Genomic DNA, 24346 nt, shown 5'->3' with positions numbered 1-24346 from the left:
GCCATCTCAGCCGGGTGCAGGGGGAGGGACTCCTCAGGCCCCCCAGTCGGAACGAGCAGCTCACCTGGGCCATCCTGGTGACCAAAGGGAGGCCATGGACAGCGGGTGGGGGAAGGATGGAGCCCCCGGTTTCCATCAAGGGCAGGGATCCAGGGCTGGAGAGGGGATCGATGGAAAGGAAGAGGCGGGAGGATTTGGGTGCCCTTTCTAGGCAGGACACGGGGTTTTCTGTGCCCCCCTTGGAAGTTTGGGGGGAAGACTAGGGGGAAAGGAACGAGGGGAAAGGCATGCAGGTGGGTTGCTGATGGGGTCTCTTCGTCTTTGGTTTTGTCCTTCCCTCCTCCAGAGCGTGATGAAGGAGGCCTTCCCAGTGCCAGGTGTGCCTTCCTCCACCCTCGCCTGTGCCATCCAGGCCCTCCTGAGCCTCAGGTATCCAAGAGAGGAGAGCGGACAAGGGTCCTCTGGACGTGTGTGCGTTCACACATGGCCAAGGTTTTTTGGGTGTGTGTGTGTGATTTCTAATCAGCAGCCGGGGCTGCTTCCCCGTCTCCGGAGCGGCACCCTCTCAGATGCCCTGGGGGGTTCGGTGGCACCTTCTCCCTGGCCAGCTGGCTGTCTTCTCGGCAGGTCCCCCTTGAGTGAGCCCCTCTGCCTTCTAGCCGGGAGGGCAGACGGGACCGGACACCTTCCCACATGGTTTTCCCTCCCTCCCACCCTCTTTTCTCCTCAGGAAGCTGCCTGCTCCTTAAGGGGACCCGGGGCCATTTCCTGCCTGGACTCCTCACTCTCCCACGTGAGTCCATTCCTGGGACGGCAGGGTGGGCAGGCCCTTCCTGGTGGCCCGGAGGCCCCAGATCTTGAGGTCTCCTAGCCCAGGGTGAGGAGGTGATGGGACGCAGACGCCCTGCCAGAAGAGCCACAAGAGACCTGCCTTGGTTCCTCTCCCTCGAGCCCTTGTCCTGCATTTGCCCTTCCCGGGGGGGGGGGGGAGAACCAGGTTGCAGAGCTGGCCCTCCACCGCATAACGGATGTGGAAGTGGCCCGTGAGGCCGGGGGGGATGGTTACCCCTATTCTTCCCCTCCAGACCCATTTCTTAGGAAGGGACCCATTGCATGCGTGTAGGTCTTTGGCGAGCTCTTGGGAGAGGAGGAGAGGAGGGCGTGGGTCCGATCAGCCTGGTTCTCGGCCCACGACCCTCCCCGAGAGACGACCCTGGAGCCTCCGCGGGACATGGCAGGGATCCGCCTCCTGTACGACACAGTCGGGAAGGCATACCTGCTGGTCTACGGAAGGAAGGTGAGTGAGCTCTTGAGTGAGAGTGAAAAGGGGGCTGTGTTAATGTTGGGGGATGGGACAGGTGCCATGGAGAAATGTTTCTTTGGGGTGGCAAGCCTGGGGCATCTTCTGCCCCCCTAACCCACTTCCCTCATCCTTCCCCTGGGTGCTTAGGTGCAATCTTAGTAGGATATGGGGTGGGTGGCTGGTGCCTAAGCCAGGAAGGGTCTCTTGCTCTGAGGGCTCCCTGTGGTTCCTCCAAAGTCTTTTGTGCTCTCTTGGCTTTGAAGGGGGATTTCAGCCCTTAGAGGCTTCCTTAACGAAGAGCCCACGGATGAAGTGGGAAGCTGGGAAAGGAAATTGCAATCCTCATAAGTATCGGGACCTCCGAGTCCCCTTCTCCAGCGACCACCGCCCAGAGTCCGGAAGCTCTTCCTGGACGTGTAGAGAAGGGGTTGAGGCTCTGCTAGGCTCAGCCTGCATCCATATCTCCTCAGAAGTCTCCTGAGGACCCAGAAGTTTGTGAAAATTGGAGATGAGTGGAAGGCCTTAGTATTTTTTTTCTTCTTTCTTCCCTCTAGGCGAACTGATTGTGGAGGATCTGGAGTAGACGCAAACGGGACTTTCCTGCCTCCTTCCACAGAAGTCACCATTAAAGGACTGGCTTGGTGTTGACTTTGGCAAAATAGACCTTCGGTTGTAGCAGAAACAGTGCCCTTGAGTGCTGGGTGGCGGTGGTGAATATACAGGACATCTGCCCAGTCCTGGAGTTGGAGGCTTTCATCAAAGTCCGGGCACCCAAGCTGTCACAGTGTGGAAATGTGGTTCACCTTATCTGGCCAACATTTTGCCCCAGTGGGCAGCTTCTTTCCACTCAGCACCCAGTGGACATGTATGGCAAAGAAACAGGATTGTGCCCTTTCTAAGAAGCCCTGGCGCCTTTACTGGGATACAGGAAGAAAAGGGTACCAAGTCTGCAGGAAATAAGAGAGAGAAAGCAAGGACATCTTTGGGGCTGTATTTGTACATGAAAACCAAAGAGACGTCAGCTAATGAAAGCAAAAAAGGCACCTAAGCAAATCTGGATCACAAGCCTATTTAGCCATAATTTTGCACGTGAAATTATCGGATCCCAGCACCGCCGCCGCCGCCCCCCCCCCCCCCGGTGAATTTTGCTTTCTCTCTGGATGAGAATGAGCAAGATTTGGGCCCCAAGAAGACCAAAAACACACACGACATAGTCTATTTTTAATTTAATTATATTTATTCTAGCAACTTCTTTTTTGTCTGTATATTATTTTATGGGAAACTGTAGAAAGGTTTATTTAAAGAAGATAGTACCAGATTAAAAAAAAAATATGTGGTAGTTCAGGCCCTGGAGAAGAACACAGCAGCTAAACATTATCTAGTCGAGATAATATACACAAGGAGCCCCTTCCTTTAAGGTAGGAGTGGAGAGTTGCAGATGATCCAGGTGGTGTATCTGCCACATTTTCCACCACACCTAACCAAGAGCTGCACAAATAGTCATAATACATTTATTGAATTCTAGTTTTGAAAATGACAACTTTTTAGAGCAGAGAATTATACTTCCAGGAAGCCTCTAGCAATATGAATCTTTTTGTGGCCATACAGATTGATTGATTGGTTGGTTGATTTTCTTTTCTTATCTTTAATTCTTTCCTTTCTTCCTTCCAATGGGAGGGCTACATGACCTGCACACAGTCCACATACTGAAAACATCTACAGTACCCTTGATTTAAAAAATGTGCAGGATACATGTTTCTGATCTTAGTCCTACAAAAAGAGGGATGCAGTTTGGTGGCAGCGCACAAAATTTCCATGTAGAAGATCTGAAATTCAAAATGTATACAAGATATTTGTTTCTGAGCTTAGTCCTATAAAAAGAGGGTTGCTTTGGTGATAGAACCCAAAATTTTCATATAGAAGATTCAGGATTCAATCCCTGCCATCTCCAGAGAAAGATGGGGGTGGGAAAATAACAAGATATCCAGAGGTTCTACTAAACATAGTTGCTAATTTCCTCTCTTCAGGTAAAATATTATTAAGATTTTAAATACAAGATGTTAAAGTATTTTAATTGTAAATGTATTTAATAATATAATGAGTTAACTTTTAACATTTGTAAGTGTTCAGAAAGAAAGCTCCCAGCTAAGACCCTGGCAGGAACTCCTTGGGTGGAATTAGGCCTAGCTAAGCCTGCAAGCCTTTCCCATTTGAGCCACATTTAGGGTGTGTGTGCTTGAGTCAAACTCCCAGAACGGAAACTGGGGGTCTCTAGTCCAAGATCTCTGAAAATCCTATTTGTCACTTATGCTTTGAGAGACATCAATACTAATGGTCAGAAAATATCGGGGGGGTGGGAGAGAAAAAACCCACACCAAAAAACAAGAAAAAGGGTTGGGGAGGTAGATATTTTAAAAATAAATGGTAAAAAAAATCGATTCTACTGTCATTGAGACAGAAGGGCAAAAGCTGATTAAAACTGCCAACGGTCTTTCCAGCTTTTGGAATAAAAAAATGGATTAAAGAACACAGTAGGAAGTATGGGAAGAGTATGGGAAGAGAAGTACAGTACTGTACACAACACACCCACAATAGACCAGAGTACTGTATTGGATTCTGTTTCACTACAGAGGATAAAAAAATTATCCTTGGACCATTCATCGCTTTTGGGCACGTTTCAGCAAGCCTCTAAAAAGCAATAATCTGTCCAGAACTGTCCCCCCTTTCCCCCTTACTCCACAGAGGCAGGAAATCTTTGCACCCTCTCCAGTGCAGATGCACTGGGACCTTCCACCAGTAGAGCCCATATCAAGGAACCTAAGCCATGATACAAATACTGAGGGGCAGAAAATGAAGGATCTTTAATATTTCTGTTTATCTGAGCGAGAGATTTCAGCACATGCTTGTTTCTTGCACTGAAGTTCTCAAGTGCTCACTTTTTTTCTCTGGATAAGACACTTTAGGGATACCCAGCCTGCTGTAGCAGATACAGTGACGGACTAGGACTCAGGAGGCCTGGGTTCGAATCCTCACTCGGCCATGGAAACTCATGCGGGGGGGGGGGGGAAGAGGTGTACTGTAAAATCACTCCTTAAATATATAACTTCTTTTTAAAACCTTTATAAGGTTGCTATACTGCTACAGTGGCAGCACGTAACAGCAAAGATGCCTTAAGCATTGTAGAATGCCTTCGTTTGAGAAGGAGAGGTCTTTAATTTCATGTGTACGGTCTTTGTATTTTCATATATTCAGAGTTAAAGGTCAATGCACAGATGAGGTAAAATACAGGATAAAGCTGGAAAAATCTAGGTTCTTTGTTAAAGCCTAGACTCAAAACAGGAGCTGCTTCTTTCCAGATTTTTCTGACACTGTGTGAAGAAAGTGGCCATGGAGGGGTGGGATTATATGGTTTAGGGGGTAGTACCCCCTTCCCAACTTCATACTCCACCCAACCCTAATTTGAAAAAAGAGAGAAAAAAAAAGAATGATAAAACACTAGTAATCTGAATATATTTTAACTACTGTACTAGTTTCCTGCTAGGATTTGTATCCACTGTGGTTGTTTTAATCTATTGATTTGTGTGATGCTGCTGCTGTTACAAATATTATGTTTATGTTATCTTACTATGTGTTTATGTTGACGGCTAGGAAAGATAACTTATCCCTCTGAGGAGTTAGAATCCATTAAATTGAAACAAGAGGTGAACAGGAGAGGTTTTAGTCTTTAAAAGACAGATATTGTTTCTGGTTGCAGGACCTTGGTTTACATGAGAGTTAGAAACAGAAAAATCAAGAAAGAATAAATGGTTAAGCTTATTCCTACAAAGGAACAAGTTTATATTCCTCTTTCAACCCCAAAATAAGTGTTAGACTACAGTACTTTGTATTAGGTATCACACCAAAAATCCCCCTCTCATAATAATTCTTTTCTATTAAAATCTCTTGTTGTTGCTGCTGTTGTTACTCAAAGCACATTGATGTGGGATGATAATGTGAGGGGACAATTATAAGCAGAGATGCTGCAACAGCTGCCCAGAGACCTTTGAGTAGTGTGGGTGGCATATAAATTAATTAAATAAATGAATAAATAAACATGAACCCCAGAATAAGCATCGCTAAGCACCCCTATCTTCAGGAGCCATGGCTCTCTGTGGGATACTGGGAGTTATAGTCCTCCCCCAAAAGTAACATCTACCCAATCTGAGGAACGCTCAGATTAACTAATAAAATAAAATATATATATAAGAAGGGAGAGCTTGGAGTCTTGAAGTCACACATCAGTTCTTAGGAAGCGTTACTGTACATGACTGACTGAGCAGCATATAGCTTTCTTGGTCCCTTTCCCCCCCGCCCCTCACAGCCGTGAGTTTAGCCCTATTTTACTTCTATTTAAATTACTGCCAAGCTTTCCAGAAGGGCTTGGAAACTTTGGTGAAAAAAACACCACAGCTTGTGCGGTTTTTATGTAAATCTGTACTAAGATTGCGTAAAAGGGATGCCTCCTGAGGTAAATCTCACTGAGGGAAAGAAGAAACCTCAGGCAGCAAGAAGGAGCATCTTCTGTGAGGCTGAGCTGGCTGTGAGGGAGAGGCGTTGAGGGAAAGTAAAAGAGCCAAGAAGGGAGGACATCTTGTCAAGTTGCCCAAGGCTTCTCCTCTGCTCAGCAAGGACAATGAGCGGAGGCTGATTTTCCCTCAGATTTTCAACCGCCCGCCATCTCTTTCCCGCCAAACTTCAATGGCCACTTGTTCGGCTGAAGGAGCCTGGCCTCCTTCTCCCCATTGGGAGACCTTGAAGTCCCCCTCCCCCATTGCCACTCCCATATCTATTTATAATATCTATTTGCTAATTTTCTTCTTATAAAACTGAGAGAGGAAGCCTATGCCAGCCCACAAATCTGACTGGAATTCAACTGCTCTGAAATCTTTTTTGAGGCAAGAGAAAGGAAACTGCTTCTTCCTCAGTAATGAGGGAATTGCACTCTGCACCTGCTCAGGGACACTCTTTATCTCTTCCTAATACATTACATGGTTAAGCCTGGCTATTGAAAACACATACCAGGGCTTAGCAGTTGACACACAAAAAATGGACACTGGAGCAAATGAGCTCTTTACCCAAATTATAGAGGGGAAGTATCACCTCTCTTAATTTTAATTTAGGGATTTCAGAGGGAGTTCTGTTCAACCTGTCCCCATCCATCTTAGGGGCTCCGTGTGGTCCAAAATATTTTGTTGCCTGAAAGGAAACAGCAAATATCTCCCGACCATCCAAGCCCTAGTGCATAATATCCCAAATGAGGCAAACTACTACAGCTCATGGGACATATAATCTGACAAACACCTCTCCTTATCTGTAGTGATAAGAATGAAGTAATGACCAATGTAATCGTCAGCAGTTTGCTACTCTTTCATGACACTCGAAATCAGGATGTTGAGGCTGCTTCCTCCCTTTACCTAATGGCAGGGCTGGGGCTAAGCCTTTGGGTGCCCCCCCACCAAAAAAAAAAATCATATCTGAATTTGTGGCCATGCTGAGTAGGGTGACCAGATCTCAAACTTATGGTTCTGAGATTCAAGATTCAAGGTCTCTGGATTTTTAGGATTTAGCCCTCATTCTCTAAGATTAGAGGGCTAAATCCTAAAAATTATTCTCTAAGAGGCTGCTGACCTAGCGACTCTGTAGTTGAACAATTTATACGCTTATAATACCAAGGAGCTAACGTATCTTGCCTTTCCTTCAGCTCCGGACAAGTACGTGGAAAACAGCTGATTAAGATAATATGGCTATGACTCAAGTGTGGCATATAGGGCCAAAGCATAAAACTTCAAAGGTAAAAAATAAAAAAATAAAAAATGACTAGTACTAATATACTGAAGATCCATTACAGGGTATTGATTTGTCCTTTTGAACTAATAGAGAATATGTCTCTGTTTGTTTCAGGAATCCGCTCTGTTTCCTAACAAGATTGCCTCTGAGCAAGAGTCTATGGTTTTGGTCAAAAGATTGCTGGCGATTTCTGTCTCTTGTATAACTTATCTCCGAGGGCTCTTCCCAGAAAACTCTTACGGGACACGCTATTTGGATGGTAATATGTGCAATTTTCGATCCTTTGGCTATTGTCAAAATTTTTAAATTTATATTCAAAGTTTTTTTTTAAATAGTACTGATAACTAGGTATAAAGCCACAAGGTTTAAAGGGACTATTTTGTGCTAGCTGCAAATCAGCTCATAAACACTGTTTAAGCCTTTATCGTTTCATTTCATCCACAGACATGTGTCTAAAAATCCTTCGAGAAGATAAAAGCTGTCAGGGCTCACTACAGATAGTCAAGTGGTAAGAAATAAAATAAGACCAAGAAAATCCCAAAGCCAAGTGGCTATATTCAGCTCCAACTGTGCAGAAATTAAAAAATATATTACAATTTAAATTAATCTGGCATACATTTTGCATCCCAGAGTCCTTTACTTTGTAAGCTATAAGATCTGAACTTCATCTGACAGTTTAGAATTCCTTACTTCTGTACATCTTCTGATACTTATCCATCATCATTTCTGCTCTGGTAGGATTCAGGGTTGCTTTGATGCACTGGAAAAGAACTATGTAAGTATTAATTTAACTTAATTAATATTCAAACTTTGTTTGAGATATCATGGGTTTTATTTTATCCCAAGATCTCAGGGAACAACATATGTAGTAATTAATTGCTCTTCATCCTATACAATTAACAACCATACAAAAGAAAGAAGTCCATCCTAAATTGTATGTTAAAATCTCAGTCTTTACTGCTATACTTTTAGTTGAAGATGATTGATGAAAATAACCAGAAATCAAATTTGCATACCATCATCTTTGCATGTTGTGACTTTAGAAGAAATTAAAGTTTTAAGGCAGACTAGTATTTATATTTTTATCAAGCGATTTTACTCACTCGTTATACATTTGAGTCCCCAAGAAAAGAGAGACCAAATATTACAGAAACTATGGAACTGTTGCATTAATTTCCCATGCGAGCACAGTAATGTTCAAGATTTCACAACAGAGGCTTTTACCACACACAAAGCAAGAAATCTTGAATATTCAGGCTGGGTTTAGAAAAGGAAGAGGCAATATTGGAAATAGATGCTGGATACTGGAACATGCCAAAACGATTTCAAAAGAATATCAGTTTGTGCTTTATAGTTAGACTGAGCTTTATATTTAGCTTGTCTAGGCAGGATAATTAGAGTGGACTGGATCATGCTTGGAGATCACTAATTCAGAGGAGTACCATAAATCAGAAACAACTTGACAGTACAAAACAACAACAGAAGAAGGAATTTCCCCAGATTTGCCTTGCATGACAAAGTGAAATTCTTTTTTCTATATAATTTTAAGCTTTTGGGAGAATAATCCCCCATTCTGGAATAGTGAAAAAGAAGAGGGAAAGGCTTACTGTTAAGTGATTTAATGTGTATGCTCCCATGTACTTAATCAGAATGCCCACATGATGTCAGTAATGTTCTTCACAAACACATTAAACGGCAACAAACTCCTGTTATCAGTTGAATCTAACAAATGTATTAAAACAGAGGCTACATGGAGGAAAGAAAATAATGTAAACTTCCCATGCACTCCAGCAGTCTCCCTGTTACATGACTGCTTGCATAAGCAATATTGCATGCAATGGAAAAGCAGACATTCTACAGGGAGGTTGCTGAACCACGCAACAGACTACTATCCTTGAGCTTTTGTGTCTGGCTGACCTTGTCAAGAGCACTTGACTGCATCTGAGGTTTGAAGGACACGGTTCCTCACCGTTTGGGGACATGCCCACTTCATCAGGTGCATGAAATGCAGCGTGAAATTGTAGTGAAATGTACAAGGGCCGCATGCGGTCCAGGTCGGCTCATAATGTGGCCCAGTGCAATTTTTTATTTTTAAAAAAATTCAAAAATTTCAAGTTACACTGCCGGTGCTTGTGGCCAGAATGCGGCTGGGGCACATCACAACGGTAGGGGGGAGAGAGGGAAGGAAGGAAGGAGTGGGAGGGGAGAGAGGGGTTGTGTGACTGCATTGCGCCATCCCCATCAATAGGTGGACCCCCTCCCAGCCCCATAAAGCCACCAGAGTCGAAGCTGGCAGCCTCTGCTGTCTGAGATCGCAGCTGCCGGTAAGCGCCCTTGGAGCAGGGCTGCAGAGGATGGCTAGGGCTGCCCCCCATGCGGCCCAAACCAAATTTATGTGTGGTCCAAACCAAATTTTCATCTTCTAATGTGGCCCAGGGAAAGTGAAAGGTTGGACACCCCTGCTCTAGATGTCCATCCATGCTTTAAGTTGCCACATTCTTCTTCTTTGCCGCACAGTTACAATACCATTCCTTTAGAAATTATGTGAATTCTGTGTATTCTGTTAATTATGTGAATTCTGTGTGGGAATTTCTTCCCCATACTGCACGATACTGAGTAGGATTTGATCAGGACCAAATGAGGAAATAGTTAAAGGATCCACCTCCTTGCATGGTGTTGTCTCAGGCTCTGATCAAGCGTTCCCCATGGCTGCTAATTATAGTTTTAAATTATATGTATAATATTATGTGTATGAAAATATAGTGTCATGTGATTTTTGGCCTCAGTTGCTTAGACTGAGGCCAAAATTTTGCATTGTTCAAAGATCAAATTTTTGGTGCCCATTCAGATAAAGAGAGGGACCCAGACTTCCTCTCCCCCCCCCCAACCCTGAACTCTGGGGAATAGCACCAGCTTAAGGAAAACAATGGCTACATTTTAAAATGAAATGCAGATTGTTGACAGTTCCTTTGTTTTTGTTTTCCAGCTGCGTATGGCTATCTTGGCAGTAAGTAGCAAAAGGAAACCAATGTGTAGATAATTTCCTCTTCTTTGGAAAGAGTATAGCATAGAGTCATAAAATCAGAGATCTAGGGAGCTGGAAGGGACCCCCAAGGATCATTGAGTCCAGCCTCTTGTCAATGGCAGGAAATCCACATCTTAAAACATGACTGACCATCTGTGCTTAAAAATCTCCAGTGAAGGAGAGCTGCTGCCTCTCCACTCACACCAAGCACTCTGTGTGTGTCAGTGGAATCGATTGGATTTGCTCCATCCAATCTGAAATTTTACCTCCTTACTGCAACCAAGATTTGAAGGTGGAGGTAGCTTTATAATGTTTTTTCCTACCCCCACTATAACTACTTTAAACTAGTAGTAGATATAGAGCAATGTTTCACATACAGGAGCCAAGGCTTAGTCTCTTCCATCTTCAGGCAGAGCTGGAAAAGACCTCCGCCTTAAACCCTGGAAAATGTCTACCATCAGTGTAGGCACTGATAAACTGACTGAACCATTGAACTGCATATGGCAGCTTCCCATATTCTTTTGAACGTATTGTGCCAGTTCCACAAATGGCATAATTTCAGGCCTATACTGGGGCAATGAGTGGATTCAACATCCTACTGACGATGGTATGTTTTGATTTTCATCATATTGTAATTCCCTACTATGTATCTTCATTAAAAAGGAACGTATGAATATTAAGTGAAATGAAAACTGAATTAATCTAAAACATCACTGTTATCCTGAGCCAGCCAACGACTTCAGTGTTGCTTGCCTATATGAAATCCTTAATCATCTCTCGATTGTTTTGGAGTGGAAAAAGAGGATACCAGGATTCCTTTTTATCATCTTGAGATTTTTTGCATGAGTAAAATTATCTTCCCTTATTTTGCCCTCTGTTTTGGTTTAAAGTTTTAATCTCCCAGTTCCCCCTTTGCAAGCATTTGGGAAAACTGGTCATGAGAAAGGATTCTCCTTGTAGAATTCAGCCTATTTTTGTCACATAGTGGTCAAAAAAGAAAACTATTCCATAACTTTGCATTAGAAACCATTGTGGTGTGTTATAATAAATCCAGTCATATACACTTAGCTTGTCCAAGGCCATACAAGTTGACTCACCTCTTACATGGAATAGCAAGGAATTGATCTGCAAATAAGTACACAACTCTCTGAGCTATCCAACCAGACTTAATTTTCCAGAACCTAACTTCATTATGGAGTCCCAGACTGGAACAAATATGAGCAATTTTCTGTTCAGATTTCTGAGAACCACAAAGTATTCTGGAGCCTAGAATGCAGAATGCTTTGTTTCATCTTACTGTGACAACTCAAAAGGCAACACTAACACAATCTATTTTCTTAAAACAGATATATACAAATCCCAAAGACCCTGAGGTAAGAGAAAGTGACAAAGTATAAATGACAAGTAAATCTGTTTTTGTGTTCATGTCAGCCAGGATTGGTTTCCAATCAAATGTAAATCAAATTAAGGAACCCATTTTAGATTGTGATAGTAAACAACCCAGCCACCACATCCAGCTAGTGAATACCTATTTGCTTCTTTCAGTACAAGCAGCCTCTCACATATTTCTGCCCTGTTTAATTGATTTGTTTTCTCATATATTACATAGTTACTTGTCACTTCCAATACCATTTAAGCTACCTCCGCTCTATAGTAAGCACTGAATGTACCTGTCAGATAGAATTAATGTAGCCTAATAAAAGGTCTCAGTACAAGTGGGAATGCATGTTATTTAGTGAACAAACCCAGGATTTCCTATATAACATACAGCAAACGTAAAAAATGGAGCTGTCCTTAACATAGCACATTAAGGATATCTAAGGACAGTGATCAATTGAATGAGTGAGGGAAATTTCAAGAGACTGTGCACTTGTTTTGACACTAAAAGGTTGTAAAGCAGTTTCTGAAATCTCATGTGGGAACTGGATTGTGGTCAGAACCTCCCTTGCAGAGAACGCTCCAGACATTTTGCTCCCCCTGCCATCCCTAGCATCTGTTATGGTTGCCTCATCCTGCCCTTTTGATGGCCAGAAGTCTTTTTCCTTTCCATCCTGCAGTGCATGACTGAATTCTACCAGTTCAGGTTCAAGTATTTGAAGAATGGACCTCATATGGACTTTGTTCGGTAAATCTCTTAGTTTAAGTTAGGCTAATTCTTTCAATTTACCGGTAACTTCTGGAAAATGCACACTGAGTAAATTCTTGGAATATGGACAACTATTACATGTGCGGGCTTTTATTTTATTTTACTTTGTACTGTTTCTGTGGTGCATTTATTGTGCTTTTGCACAACAAGCCTATGGATGATACCATATATTTCTACAAAATTCAAACTGAAACTGTGTGTCTTCTTCCAACAGCACAAATTTAGAATAGAACAGAATGGAATAGAATAGAATTTTATTATACAGTATTATATTATTCTTGATTATTTTTCATAAATCATTTGAAAAGTTTTCAATCATGATTTGTGAGGAGAGAAAACTGGTCATGCAATTTCTCTCTTTCTCTTGTGGATGGCAAGATGAGCCACATGGTTCTTTAGACATTAGTTCTGTTGTAAGTAAATGGTTCTTACAGACTTGGCACATTCTCTCCAATAGCAGTCCATCTGCTTCTGCGTTAGACCCTTATTCTTTAGATGGGACTCTCGGAGACTTAAGTTCAGAGTTCTGGCAAATGATTATTCATAATACTTTACGTGGAGGTGATGCTTTTTCATAGTCATGGATTTAGTCTTGATGACACATTTTGTATTCTAGGCATCTGTCTTTTCTCCTCCAACCTGCCTTTCTTCTTTATCTATCTTGATTAAAGTAGTGAAAACACTCTGTGGGCTTTTTTTTATTTTTCCAGTAAAATGTGTCATTGGGTGTTCTATATTTGCCATTGGCCTCAGTGATGTTGTTTGTTCTTGCTAGAAACCCTTTTCCTGCCATTGTGGTTTCTATTGTAGCTGAGAACGTACTATCCTAGCTGTCTAAAACGGCTGCTTGCATAGCCAGCATATACACGCACTGGCTTTTACCACTGTAACTACACTGTTCAGTGTGGCAAGTTCATTCTGACACAATGGCCATCTTTTGTAGTCCCATCACAGCAGGTAGCTGGAGTTTTCAGGTTGTTCTGCATTACACAGTTTCTATAGGATGCTTTCTATTCCAGAAGACTAGCTGTCACATATTGAAGCAGCTGGAGTCTCCATATCAAAAGAACTACCAATCGGAACAACCTATTTGAGTGAGCAGTGTAGTGTTGGAATTATGAATTCATTCAAATCATGGCTCTGCTAACATGAAGACAAAATGGAAAAAGCCCCTGATAATGACTGCTTAGTTCACACAACTAGAGCTGCAGCCTCACATGAGTTTGAGCCGTTCACATCGCATTGCTATTACGAATATTCTCTTCAGATTAGCAGCTATACCTGAAAAGCGGAGCTGGCCTGACTGGCAGTTACACCATATCTTGTAAATGACATGCTACTTATGTATATACTTACAATGACAATAAATTATATTATTATTACTTTAGGTGCAGAATCATAAGGCTTTCTCATATTTTGCACTTGCATACATTGCAGTGCTACTCAGGCTTAGCATCTCTTGCGTGTGATTGGTGCATCTATTTTCTGATACAATGGGTTACAGGATGATAATGGGGTTTGGTACCACCATTTTCCCAGTAGCGGTTGAGGCTGTCTCCTTTTTAGTTAGTTTTATGGCTTAACACTGAACCATATGGACTAGGATAGGTTCCGACTTCTGTCTTGTTTTGGTGCTAGCACTCAGGTGAGCTCTACAAATGGAGCAAGCAGTGAAGAAGTTAAGGAAGCCAGCATCCTGCTGATCCGCAAACTTTACATCTTAATGCAGCATCTTGGACCACTGCCTAATGATATAACACTGACCATGAAACTGTTCTATTACAAAGATGGTGAGTAGTGAAGGTTCTCCTGGTTTGTTCCCTTTGCCCGGTCATAGTACATGTTTCCCAGGATTAACATCCAACTAAAAAAAGAGAGGAAAGCTGCTGTCAGAAGGTATGTCAAGACAATTAGATGGGAACCAAACTGGTAGTCAAGGTGAGAAGCAGAGGGGTATGGACGAATAATGCGACCATCGCCCAGCATGTAAAGCAAATGTTGAAGGACTAAGCCAGAGTCAGTGGTTCAGAAGAGTCAGAAAAGCAATCCTTAGCTTGCTTTTATGGCAGGTTACTAATAATCATCATGTGCTGTCAAATCAATTCTGACTTATGGCAACCCTTTCCAGGATTTTCCAGGTAGAGAATATGCAGAAGTGGTTTCCCTTTCTTCTGGAGGTGCCCTAGGGCTACAGCGCAGTTTGCCCAAGGCCACACATGCTGGCTCTCTTCCCAAAAGAGACAATGGGGAATCGAACTTCCATTCATACCTAAACCACTGAGTTATCCCGAGAGCATTACTTTTCTGTCAAGTTACTCTGGTAATACAGAGTAAGGCAAATAGGCTGGATTGCCAGCAATCATTCCTCAGGAGCCTTGAGATGAGAAGCAGGCCAACTCCATGCGTTCTCTTGAGAGAAATTTCCTTTTGGTTGCTTCTCTCCCTGAATTATTTGCAGTGAAACTTGCCACTTGATGACGTACCTGAATTTGCCCGTTTCCCTTTTCCCTCTCCTCTTCCTTTTTTCCTTTTGTGCCATGTCTTTTACCTTGTGAGGCTGGAATTGGAAGCAGGGTCAAGCCTGTTTGTTAGTGGTTTTGTAAAAACAACTTTAAGAAAGATTTTAGCTGAAGACGGAAGGAAAAATGTTATAAATGAAGAAATAAAAATATGTGTTGCAAAGAGGTACAAAAAGGACAGGGGCTAACTGATTAAGCCACAGGACTCAATGAACTGACCACTGTTGAGGTTTGCTCCCTCTAAACCACCTAGCCTTCTGCTTCCTCCAGAATACTGTATTTGCTGTATTTTCTTGCAAGCCCTATAACTAACACACAGGATTTTGTGAATGTAATCTCTTGCAGTCACACCTAACAATTACCAGCCCCCTGGTTTTAAAGAAGGCAATGACTCAGACTCCCTGCTGTTTGATGGTGACCCCGTGAATCTCAAAGTAGGGGCGGTCTCTACCGGGTTTCATGTCCTGAAAGTGAGAGTGACAACTGAGAGCAAACGGATGGGGATGCTGGAGAGCAATTTAGTTGAGGAGAATGGTCCCACCGAGATCTCCCACCAGGGATTAGACTTTGATGAGGAAGAAGAGGAGAGCAGCACCGAAGCACAGGAGCAGGTCATTTGAAACATAATTTCCCTGTGTCTGTTGTTTGTACTTGCAGTGAGAGATCTGTCAAATACATCGGCATAGATTTAGAACGGATTTTTGTGGCTGTGGCCAACCTTTCATCCCTGCCTGAAGACAGGCTATCCTATGTAACACACATCTCCCTCTGTGCCACCCAAGAAACATCTGTTGTTATGCTGGGAAGTTCTTTCCAACACAGCATACCCAGCTGTTTGGTTTAGATTTGTATACACTCTACTGGTTGGAAATAGCATGGGTCTGTGGCAGGACCTGTCTTGATAGTTATTCTACCTTGTCATGAAACCTGCACCACTCTACTTCTGTGGAGATGACTAGACATTTCTAGCAGAAAATTCTCCATACCACCACTAAGTTTAGGGAAAGCCTTAATACTTGTAGTTAAATCCAGGAGAAATCTGCCCTGTAGCTGTGATTATACCGTATGTACTTGTAGTCCCGTGGCTTCTTTGGCGAGTTCCATGCTTTCATAATCTTATATAAAAGGACCTGAAAGTCTAATACTTAAAATAAGTGAATAGTTGTTAAATCTCTGTACTGAATTGAATGAAGAACTGTAAATTCTGTATTGTAAATGCTTCTGTATAGAATATAATTCTGTATTGCAAACTGTTTTACAGCACAACTGTGAGGCATCCTGTGTAAAGGTCGATAAAAAGAGAAAGCATAAAAGGATTGCAGAGTCAGATAAGAAACACATTTCACCCTTGCATCCAAAGAAAACAGGTAAAGGCTCTTCTTTTTTTATAAAAGTTGAGAAATTTATATTTTGCCTATTTCTGGCATTGTTTTTCAGCTAATTCAGCTGCTTGTTTCCGCCTGCTGGTTGATTGGGGAGTTTCCCAGATCAGATGTGGGTAACTGCCGCTGCCCCCCTGTGACCAACAGGAGTTCTCCCCCAATTCACCACCTGTTCGGGATGGTTTTAACCCCATGGGGGGGGGTCCCAAACAGATCAGACCTCAGCCCAGGGACGGAACTCCGTTTTCCTGCTGCTGCCTCGTCACAGGATCAAGCCAGAAGCAGGAGTAGGCTTTTATGTGGCCAGCATCTTCCTAAAGAAATAATATTGAACATTTCTAGTGTTTTTATAATATTAATTTGCAAACATGCACATTCAAGAGGAGGAACTAGGCAAAACCCCAGGTGGGCAGGCTTCCCTAAAGCAGCATCAGTTCCTCAAGAGCAGAAACATGTCCTCAAAGCACCTCAAGGACCTTCTGCTCAGATGGTTGGGTCAGCCAGCCTCTCTTCTTTTCTCCCCCTCTACCCTGTTTTTTTCGACGTTCAGTTTGTTCTTCCCCTTCGCTTCTCTCCTCAAATTGAACATGCAACACAGAAGTTTCAGGCAGACCCTGGTTGATCATACCAATAATTGTGTTACTCATCAGTGGTTAAGGCAATTGAGCAAGCTATTAAACGAGTGCTTTTATGTGGATGTCTCTAAGTTTACAAACCAAAATACAATTGCACAACCTATATTCTTGAACATATTATTTATTAACGAATATTATCACCGTTTGCAAAAGGTCCAGCATTAAAAGAGATATATTTTAATGAATAACCCATTTACTTGGACATTGGGGCTCTTGGCCAGGCAATTTACAACTTTTTCTCCTTGCTTGCCTATATCAATTTGAATAACCCACAACAGTTGAGTTGCTTTGTAGATGTTGATTGTGCTAATAAACTGGCACTAGCAGCAGCACCACTACTTCCTCATGGACAAAAGTACTGTACATAGAATATTTTCAGTAAAGGGATTCCTGAGTTTGTTGACAAGAGGAGAAATGGTGCCACCTAAAGGCTCTCTCAATAAACAGTATTCTAGTACGGAAATGAAAATAGGAATTAGGCAGTTTATAAACATGTTAGATTGACAGCTCATAGTACTGCTAACTAAAAAGCACTGGGAACAGGGTTTTGTTTTTTCTTTCTTTCTCTCCTTAATGAAAATTTATGTGGTTAAAAAAAAAAGCAGTTGGAAAATATATTGTCCTTTCGCTTTCCTGTGAAATTCTGTGAATGAAAGAAACAAGGCAACTATGTTATAAAATCTTTATCCTGAAGCCCACACATATGTCAGACGTCCGCTATACACTGAAGCATTTTGAGAATTGCCCTTTGTCTTTGAGTTCATATTCCACTGAGGTATAGATTCTCTGGATAGACTCAGGTTAGGTGTTATACCTGGGTCACTTTTGGTAGTGGAGAAAATAAAGTACTACTTTTTAAAAGGACAAACTAGATCCAAATGGTAAAATGATCTGAGTATCAACATCCCAGCCTTAATTATAATTGCTTAGAAAGAAGTCCCCTTGATTCCGATTAAATCTCATTGAATGGGACGACCAGTTCACTAAACAGGAAGGATGTCCATGCACAAACGCTGTAAATGTCATTTCCCTTGCACAGTGGCCGGTTATGTGAGCCATCTCAAACAGAATTTTGCCTTTGTGTTTGTTATTTTTGAATGGAAAGTATTCCTAAATTTGCCTTTATTCGTTGGTAATGTTGCTTAGGTGATCTTGGTCTTGGTCTCCACTGACACATCCTTACACCTGAGGATCTTTTCTAGTTCCTCCATTGGTGATAACTCTGTTATTTTTCAAGGATCTTTTTAAAATTCTTCAACAATTCTTTAATTATAATTTTTTTTTAAATTGGCGTATCTGAGATGATAATGTTAATGTTTCAGAAACGTCTAGCAAGTCTGGAATAGGAGAAAGAGCGCCTTCCGTTAAGTCATGTCACCAGGTTAGTGCCACTTCATGGTAAATAAAACAAAGTTCCATAAGCAAATTCCATGCAGGCAACATATTTATTACAACAAATGCAATTTAAACAAAACTGGGATAAAATATCATGGCCGATTATCCAATTTGGGAGAAGAAATTCAATCCAATAGTTACAAAGATTTGTTTTTAACTTTAGGAAAACCAGAACTGTTCTTTGGTGAGTAGAGAACAAAAGTAAGCCTTAATAGTTTTCTACCAGTATAGCAGAGGTGACTCACTAGGACACTAGAAATCTCCCCCAATATGAATGTATATAATAGAATCTTTATGTATCAGGAAAGAGACTGCCATGCGTGTAGGTAAGCCCTATAAGGGTCATTCAGTGGGTAATCTGGGAAGAGCAAGAGCTTTGCTAGAAGTTTCAGTCTTTCCTCCTCTTGCATTCTTGTCTCTGTCGCATTCTTCCTTGAATCAGCAGTCTGGATCTGCTGACTCATTGAACTCACATTGAGCAGTGGTCATCATTAAAATGCCCCGACTCATGCTTTCCCTGGATCTGTACTTGACAAATCAGAATAGGAATCAAAAGTATGTCAGTATTTGGGAGTGGATTCCTGTTCCCAAGCAGCAGCCCCTTCACATCCCAGTCTCTGTGTGAGTAATAAGAACACAGAGGTCGGTGCCTGATCCACCTGTGCCCTTCCGGTGGCACTCCAACCCATTTCTTGCCTGGGTTTGTGGTGGTATTTGTGCCTGCATCTCCATGAAGAAAATACATTTCCACAAATGGAAAAAAAGGCAAATGGCTGTAAACTGGAGTGACAGTACAGGGTACACAACATGGTTAATTTGTGGGACTTTGTTAAGATTTTACTTTTGCCCACTCTTCTGGCAGTTGCACAAAGTCCAGCGAGCACAAAGTCCAGGTGGGTTATGCACCACCACAAAGAAAAGGTGAAGGAGGGAGGGATGAAAGGCAGACCCCGTCACACAAACTCTGACCTGGCCAATAGAAGAGGAATGTGAGCACTTACCCACACTTTCACACACAGAGAATCTTATGTTGTAAGCCGCCCAGAGACCTTCGGGTAGTGTGGGCAGCATACAAGTTAAATAAATAAATAAATAGTAATCTAACTAAGTTAGATAATGGCAGTGTGGGGGGAGGGGCAAAGAAAATTCTAGAATATGAATTCTAGTTAGCTATGAAAATGCAGATTTTTCATTTTGCACTGGTGGAGCCACGGCTAGGGCATGTATTCTGCATGAGGCCTCATTTTTGCCTCTTGTCTTTGGTCAAGAACTTTTAACGTCCCTGACTTTTTTTTGGGGGGAACACAAGAACACAATGGAACACAAATGATTTATAAGAGTGTTGCTCTTCTTCATGAACAACCAGCAGACAGATATTTGCTATGTCCTAAAATTGTACAAATGCTCTGATTTCATCCATTTGTGTACATTTGTATACCCCTGGTCCTTTCTTTATGGTGCCAAGTTCATTACTTTCCACCCCCAAAAATAAACCTTTGGGTTCTTGGGTCCATCTTTTCAGTGAGGAAACGGCTTCCTGCTTTGAAGAAACACTTGACCCTTGGGCAGGGTCATTTGGACTACTTCAGGGAAAAAGGAAGCAGATCACTAGACAAAAACAGCACATTTGCCTGGAAATGCCATCATTTTGTGGATGATTCATTCATTCTCTTCCATATCAAAGGGACTTTCCCTTCCTACTGTCTCACTAGGAAGTAGATAAACTGAACAGATAAGCCCATAGCTTTGTAGACTCAGAAGGATAGCAATGAAAGAAAACCACAGTCCAACACTGTGGCTGAGAAACTATGGTTCAGATTGTACAAACTTCAGCAAAATTTAAGCAACTGAGGCCAGAAACAAAACAGCATTTTATAGTTGAGTCTCTGTCTTCTTCCTTCATAACTTAGCATAACCCCCAAGTTGAGTTACTGTAATTTAGCCATTAAAGTCCTTTTATTATCTTTATTAATATATTTGTTTATTTGTTGATTGTTAACATGTTTAGTTGCTAATTCTGTTGTTTTTGTTTCAAAATAGTGGCAGAGTTTATTTCCTTCTTGCTCCCCACCCTACTGCTTCCACCATTCCCCCCCACATAGTTAGCACTAACAGAAACCTATGGGAAAAGTTTGTCTATCTGAAAATCCCTGTACTGTTAGGCCAGGGTTAGAAACATTTGCTTTCTAACCATTTGAGGTTTCCTGTCTTTCTAAAAAATTGTTTTACTTTCTGGCGAAGGTAAAATAATGTTTATGTATCATCTAGAGGAAAGAACTTGGGCCTTGAAAATAACATTTCTGCAAAGGAAATGTGGTTGTTGTGGTTGCAGTGCTTCACTACGTATACTTGTATAAAACTGCAAACTGTGGGCCAAGAAGCTTCCATGGGAAGAATCAGTGTAGAACATGGCTGTATAAGGTTTCATGTAGTATATCTAAGCCTCGCCATTTTGAATGTCTTAGACATTTAAGCTGACCTTTGGAGATGAAATATATCTCTTCGTCTTATAATTCATTGTTAGATAGTTCTGTGGTGGGGAAAACGTCAGCTTATGGCCAAGAACATGCAAGAGTGACCTGCTGCAGTGTTACATGGAAGTGGTGCCATAGCAGTGAGGGCCACACAGTTTTCTTAGAAATGGACTACAATGCCTGTCCTCATGAGATCCAAGGGAATGCAGAGGAGAGGGTATGTGACTGGTGTGTCTAACCTGGGACCCAAATAAAGTGCACGGCCTTTGCTCACCTCCAGGCTGGGTTACATAATAACGTGTTGCCTTATATAGGTGACTCCTCATGAAGTCAGTCCAGAAGCTTCATCTAGTAGAGCATTTGACAGCTAGGATTGTGACTTGTCTGAGTTACAGCAGTTCTGAAAGAATTACCATTGGCTGCTTATTTTCTTCCAAATCCAATTCAAACTGCTGCTGCTTACCTTTCGAGCCCTAAACAACTGGGCCTAAATGCTAAATACTTTTAGGTAGCCACAGGGTTGAGCCCTTTCAAATCCCTTCAGCAAAAAAGAGCATTATGAGGTGCAAAGCAGAGGACTTTTTTGCAGTGGCACCTCAACTCTAAAATATATTGTTGAGTGATATTACATTTTTTTTAACTGCTAGATGACTATGTTTCCATTTGCCTGGAAATTTTATATGGTTTTAGTGGGTTGATTAATTTTTCTTTTGTACTGCTCCTTCTTATTTTGTGACTGGATTTTGCAACACTTTATTGGTGTAGTCTCTTATCTGCATAATCTCCATGGTACCTGTTTTTGCAAATGAAGAGCAGGACAGAAAAGTTTAAACTTAATCAGTAAAATCTACAATTTCATTATTCTTTTCTCGTTTTTTTGGTGATACTTGCAGGGATGGAAACAGGATTTTGTGTCTAGCCAGGAGGAGGGAAGTATTCTGATAAAGAAGAGGAAAGTCAGCACACCAGTTGATCTGATTACTGCAGTTCACAAATTATGATGACCACAAGATGTTGAGCTTTAGCATCCTTCCTGTAGAACGTATTTTCTGTTTTAGTTAACGCTTCATACTCAGAACATATCGATATTTTTAAGTGCCTATATTCAATTTCCTGTTTCAAATTACAGTATGTTTGGCACAGAAAAATCAAGAAAACGTATGTCTGAATAGTGTGCCTCTTCCATGATGTTATACTGTCAGTTTTTATGCCACAGTGCTGGAAAATCTTCCATGTTTTCCTTAAATGAAATTTCCATTTATTTCAATTTAGACTTTCTCTGTCTTCTGATTAAGTGCCATTCTGAATGTCATGTTCTGGAAACAAAAGTTGGTCAGTTAATGGGAGGACACCCATTAACAGCCTAGATCCCATTTCCTATAAATATCTAGCCCTCATTTCTTCAAGCATGTGAAAGTTCCAGATGCTGCTGCTGTTTAATGGCTTTCTTCAGAGGAAGAACATTCTGGAGGGTTGAACTGTTTTGGTTCTTTTTTAAAAAATACAGTGTATTTATAAATATGCAGAGAACAACTGAGCAGCACTAAGAAATAGGCTTATCTTTAAACTGTTTTCCCCAAGATGCCAACATGAATTTATAGTCCTCCAAAGAATGCTTCTTGCAAAAAAGCCAAACATCCCTCATTTCTCCATTGTATATCCGCTGTAAACTGTGGATCCCTTTTCACATCTAGGTGAGATACATACATACCAAAAAGCACTACGTCCTCAAGGTGCAGAATGTCCATTTTCACTCGGAAGTACAGTAAGCACCATGACTAGGTAGTACCAAGAGACACGCATCCAGAAGCGTCCAAAGATAAGTTCAGTTGAGGATTTTGTCTGCAAGTGAGCCATTCCACATGGAAATAGCAGGGAAATATGAGGGACAGCCATTGAGAAACCTATAATGCATGGCACACATACAGAAAACCTGGAAATAATCAGATTTCAGGAAGAACACTCATTCAGAGACCAAGCGTTGAATAAGAAGAAGCTGATATTTGTATTTCCTGAGGATGAAATTCTCTGTCATCACAATGGATTTCCTGTCCTTGAGAACAACTAGAGTTCTTTGTTTGAGGAACACCAGCAATATAGCTGTGCAGCAGTTCACATGGATGCACTTTTGCCTTGACTTTCAGCTTCAAAATTTCAGGAGAGTTCATCACACAAGGTAATATTCTCTTGAATGTGGAAGGCAGTCTCCCCCCCCCCCGCTTCATGGTATGAAACAGGAAACAAGTGTCTGTATATGTGAAATGCTGAATGGGCAATATAATTGTCTAAGGGGTTTAAAGTCTGAATCCAGCCACCAGGGTCTACGTAGACCCTTGATCTGATCCAGCAGGGCCCATCCAATTCACTGCTGATCTAGTAGAGAATGTTATTGTAATTCTCCTCCGTACTAAACTGCTCCCAAATAAAGTAACATTTCAAATCTGGCTTCTGTCTGCCCAGGCATGGAAGTCTTGCTCCTGTGGTGATAATTCTCAGAATTACCTTCAGCTAATCCCACAACCAGTTTCACGGAGGCATGGTTATTATTACCCTCTGGGCAATAATACACATAGCTGTAAAAATGGAAAAAAAAAAAAACCAAGAAGTTGTAACACATGCTAGTAAAGCTGTTTTATAAGAAAAGTCATATAAACTCTCCCCTTTCATCTGTCTCCAATGATAAAATTATAGTCAGCAGGAGTGACATGACCGCTGACCACGAATCCTGTGTGATGCAAATTAAGGTCTTCTACAGGTTTGATCAGGAAACGGGTGAGCAAAGGGGAACTTTTTTTGTGGTCACCTTCGACTATGAATATAGTCCCTTATGGCAACCCTTCGCGGAAACCTCACATCTCCATTCATAAATGTTTCATACTTCCCTAAATACCCAGGTATTGCTGATCAAGTGAAAGCAGCACCTCACTGAGACTTTTGCTGGGAAAAGCATCGAAAGGAGCTAAAAACCCTGCAAGCCACTTCCTTACACCTTGCATGAGCAACAGGCAAATATGACTGTATCGTCTGCTGCTGAGAACCTTTCTACTGATTTACAGAATTGCTCATTGTGATTGAAAACTTTTGCTTTTGGTCAGAGACCATCATTGCCACCCCCAGGCTTGGAAAAGAGGCCTGTACATGGAACCCAGAATTGATTGTAATTCTTGTAAACAGCAATAAATATGCAAAGGCAGGCAATGCCTCTGTCTGTATCTTTAATTGTGGTACAAAAGGGGATTTCACCCCTTACCTATATTTGCCAGAGATGTCTCCTCTGCCCAACTTTCACTCTTTCAGGAGCCTAGTCTATCCTTCCTACTTTGGGCCAACTCAACTGTATTTGACATTTCCATTTCTCAGTGAGTAACCAGACTTCCCCAAGATCTCTGGTGTACGTAAGGCATCCGTGGCTTCGCCCACCTGGTTCCCACCCACCACTACCTAACCGGGCACCACTGGACAAGATTGATTCACCACCGCACAACTCTTTCATTGGTTTCAGTTCTTCCACAATATTGTAGTCATAAAATAGCTGTGACATAGGTCTGGCAGTTGTACCCTTGCATGAAGCCCTATATGAGAGATCATGATAAATTGACAACAAGGAAGCACTCCTAGTAGGCCCATGGCCGGTGGGGAGT

General features: G+C 41.8%; 1 protein-coding gene across 1 annotated transcript; it reads left to right on the top strand.

The window, feature by feature from the left end:
• The first annotated feature begins 2649 nt into the window (after nt 1–2649).
• On the top strand, nt 2650–23903 carry HORMAD2 (HORMA domain containing 2). Its single transcript, XM_072983386.2, has 12 exons — nt 2650–7133; nt 7244–7388; nt 7574–7637; nt 7868–7904; nt 10116–10136; nt 11501–11527; nt 12212–12279; nt 13939–14090; nt 15165–15430; nt 16081–16186; nt 18159–18217; nt 21599–23903. The coding sequence occupies exons 1-12, from the start codon at nt 7083–7085 to the stop codon at nt 21704–21706; spliced, it is 1104 nt and encodes a 367-aa protein (XP_072839487.2). The 5' UTR covers nt 2650–7082; the 3' UTR covers nt 21707–23903.
• The last annotated feature ends 443 nt before the right edge of the window (nt 23904–24346 follow it).

This window comes from Pogona vitticeps, chromosome 14 (genome assembly GCF_051106095.1).
Source record: "Pogona vitticeps strain Pit_001003342236 chromosome 14, PviZW2.1, whole genome shotgun sequence".
NCBI lineage: Eukaryota > Metazoa > Chordata > Lepidosauria > Squamata > Agamidae > Pogona > Pogona vitticeps.
This window is presented reverse-complemented; position numbering and strand designations above follow the sequence as displayed.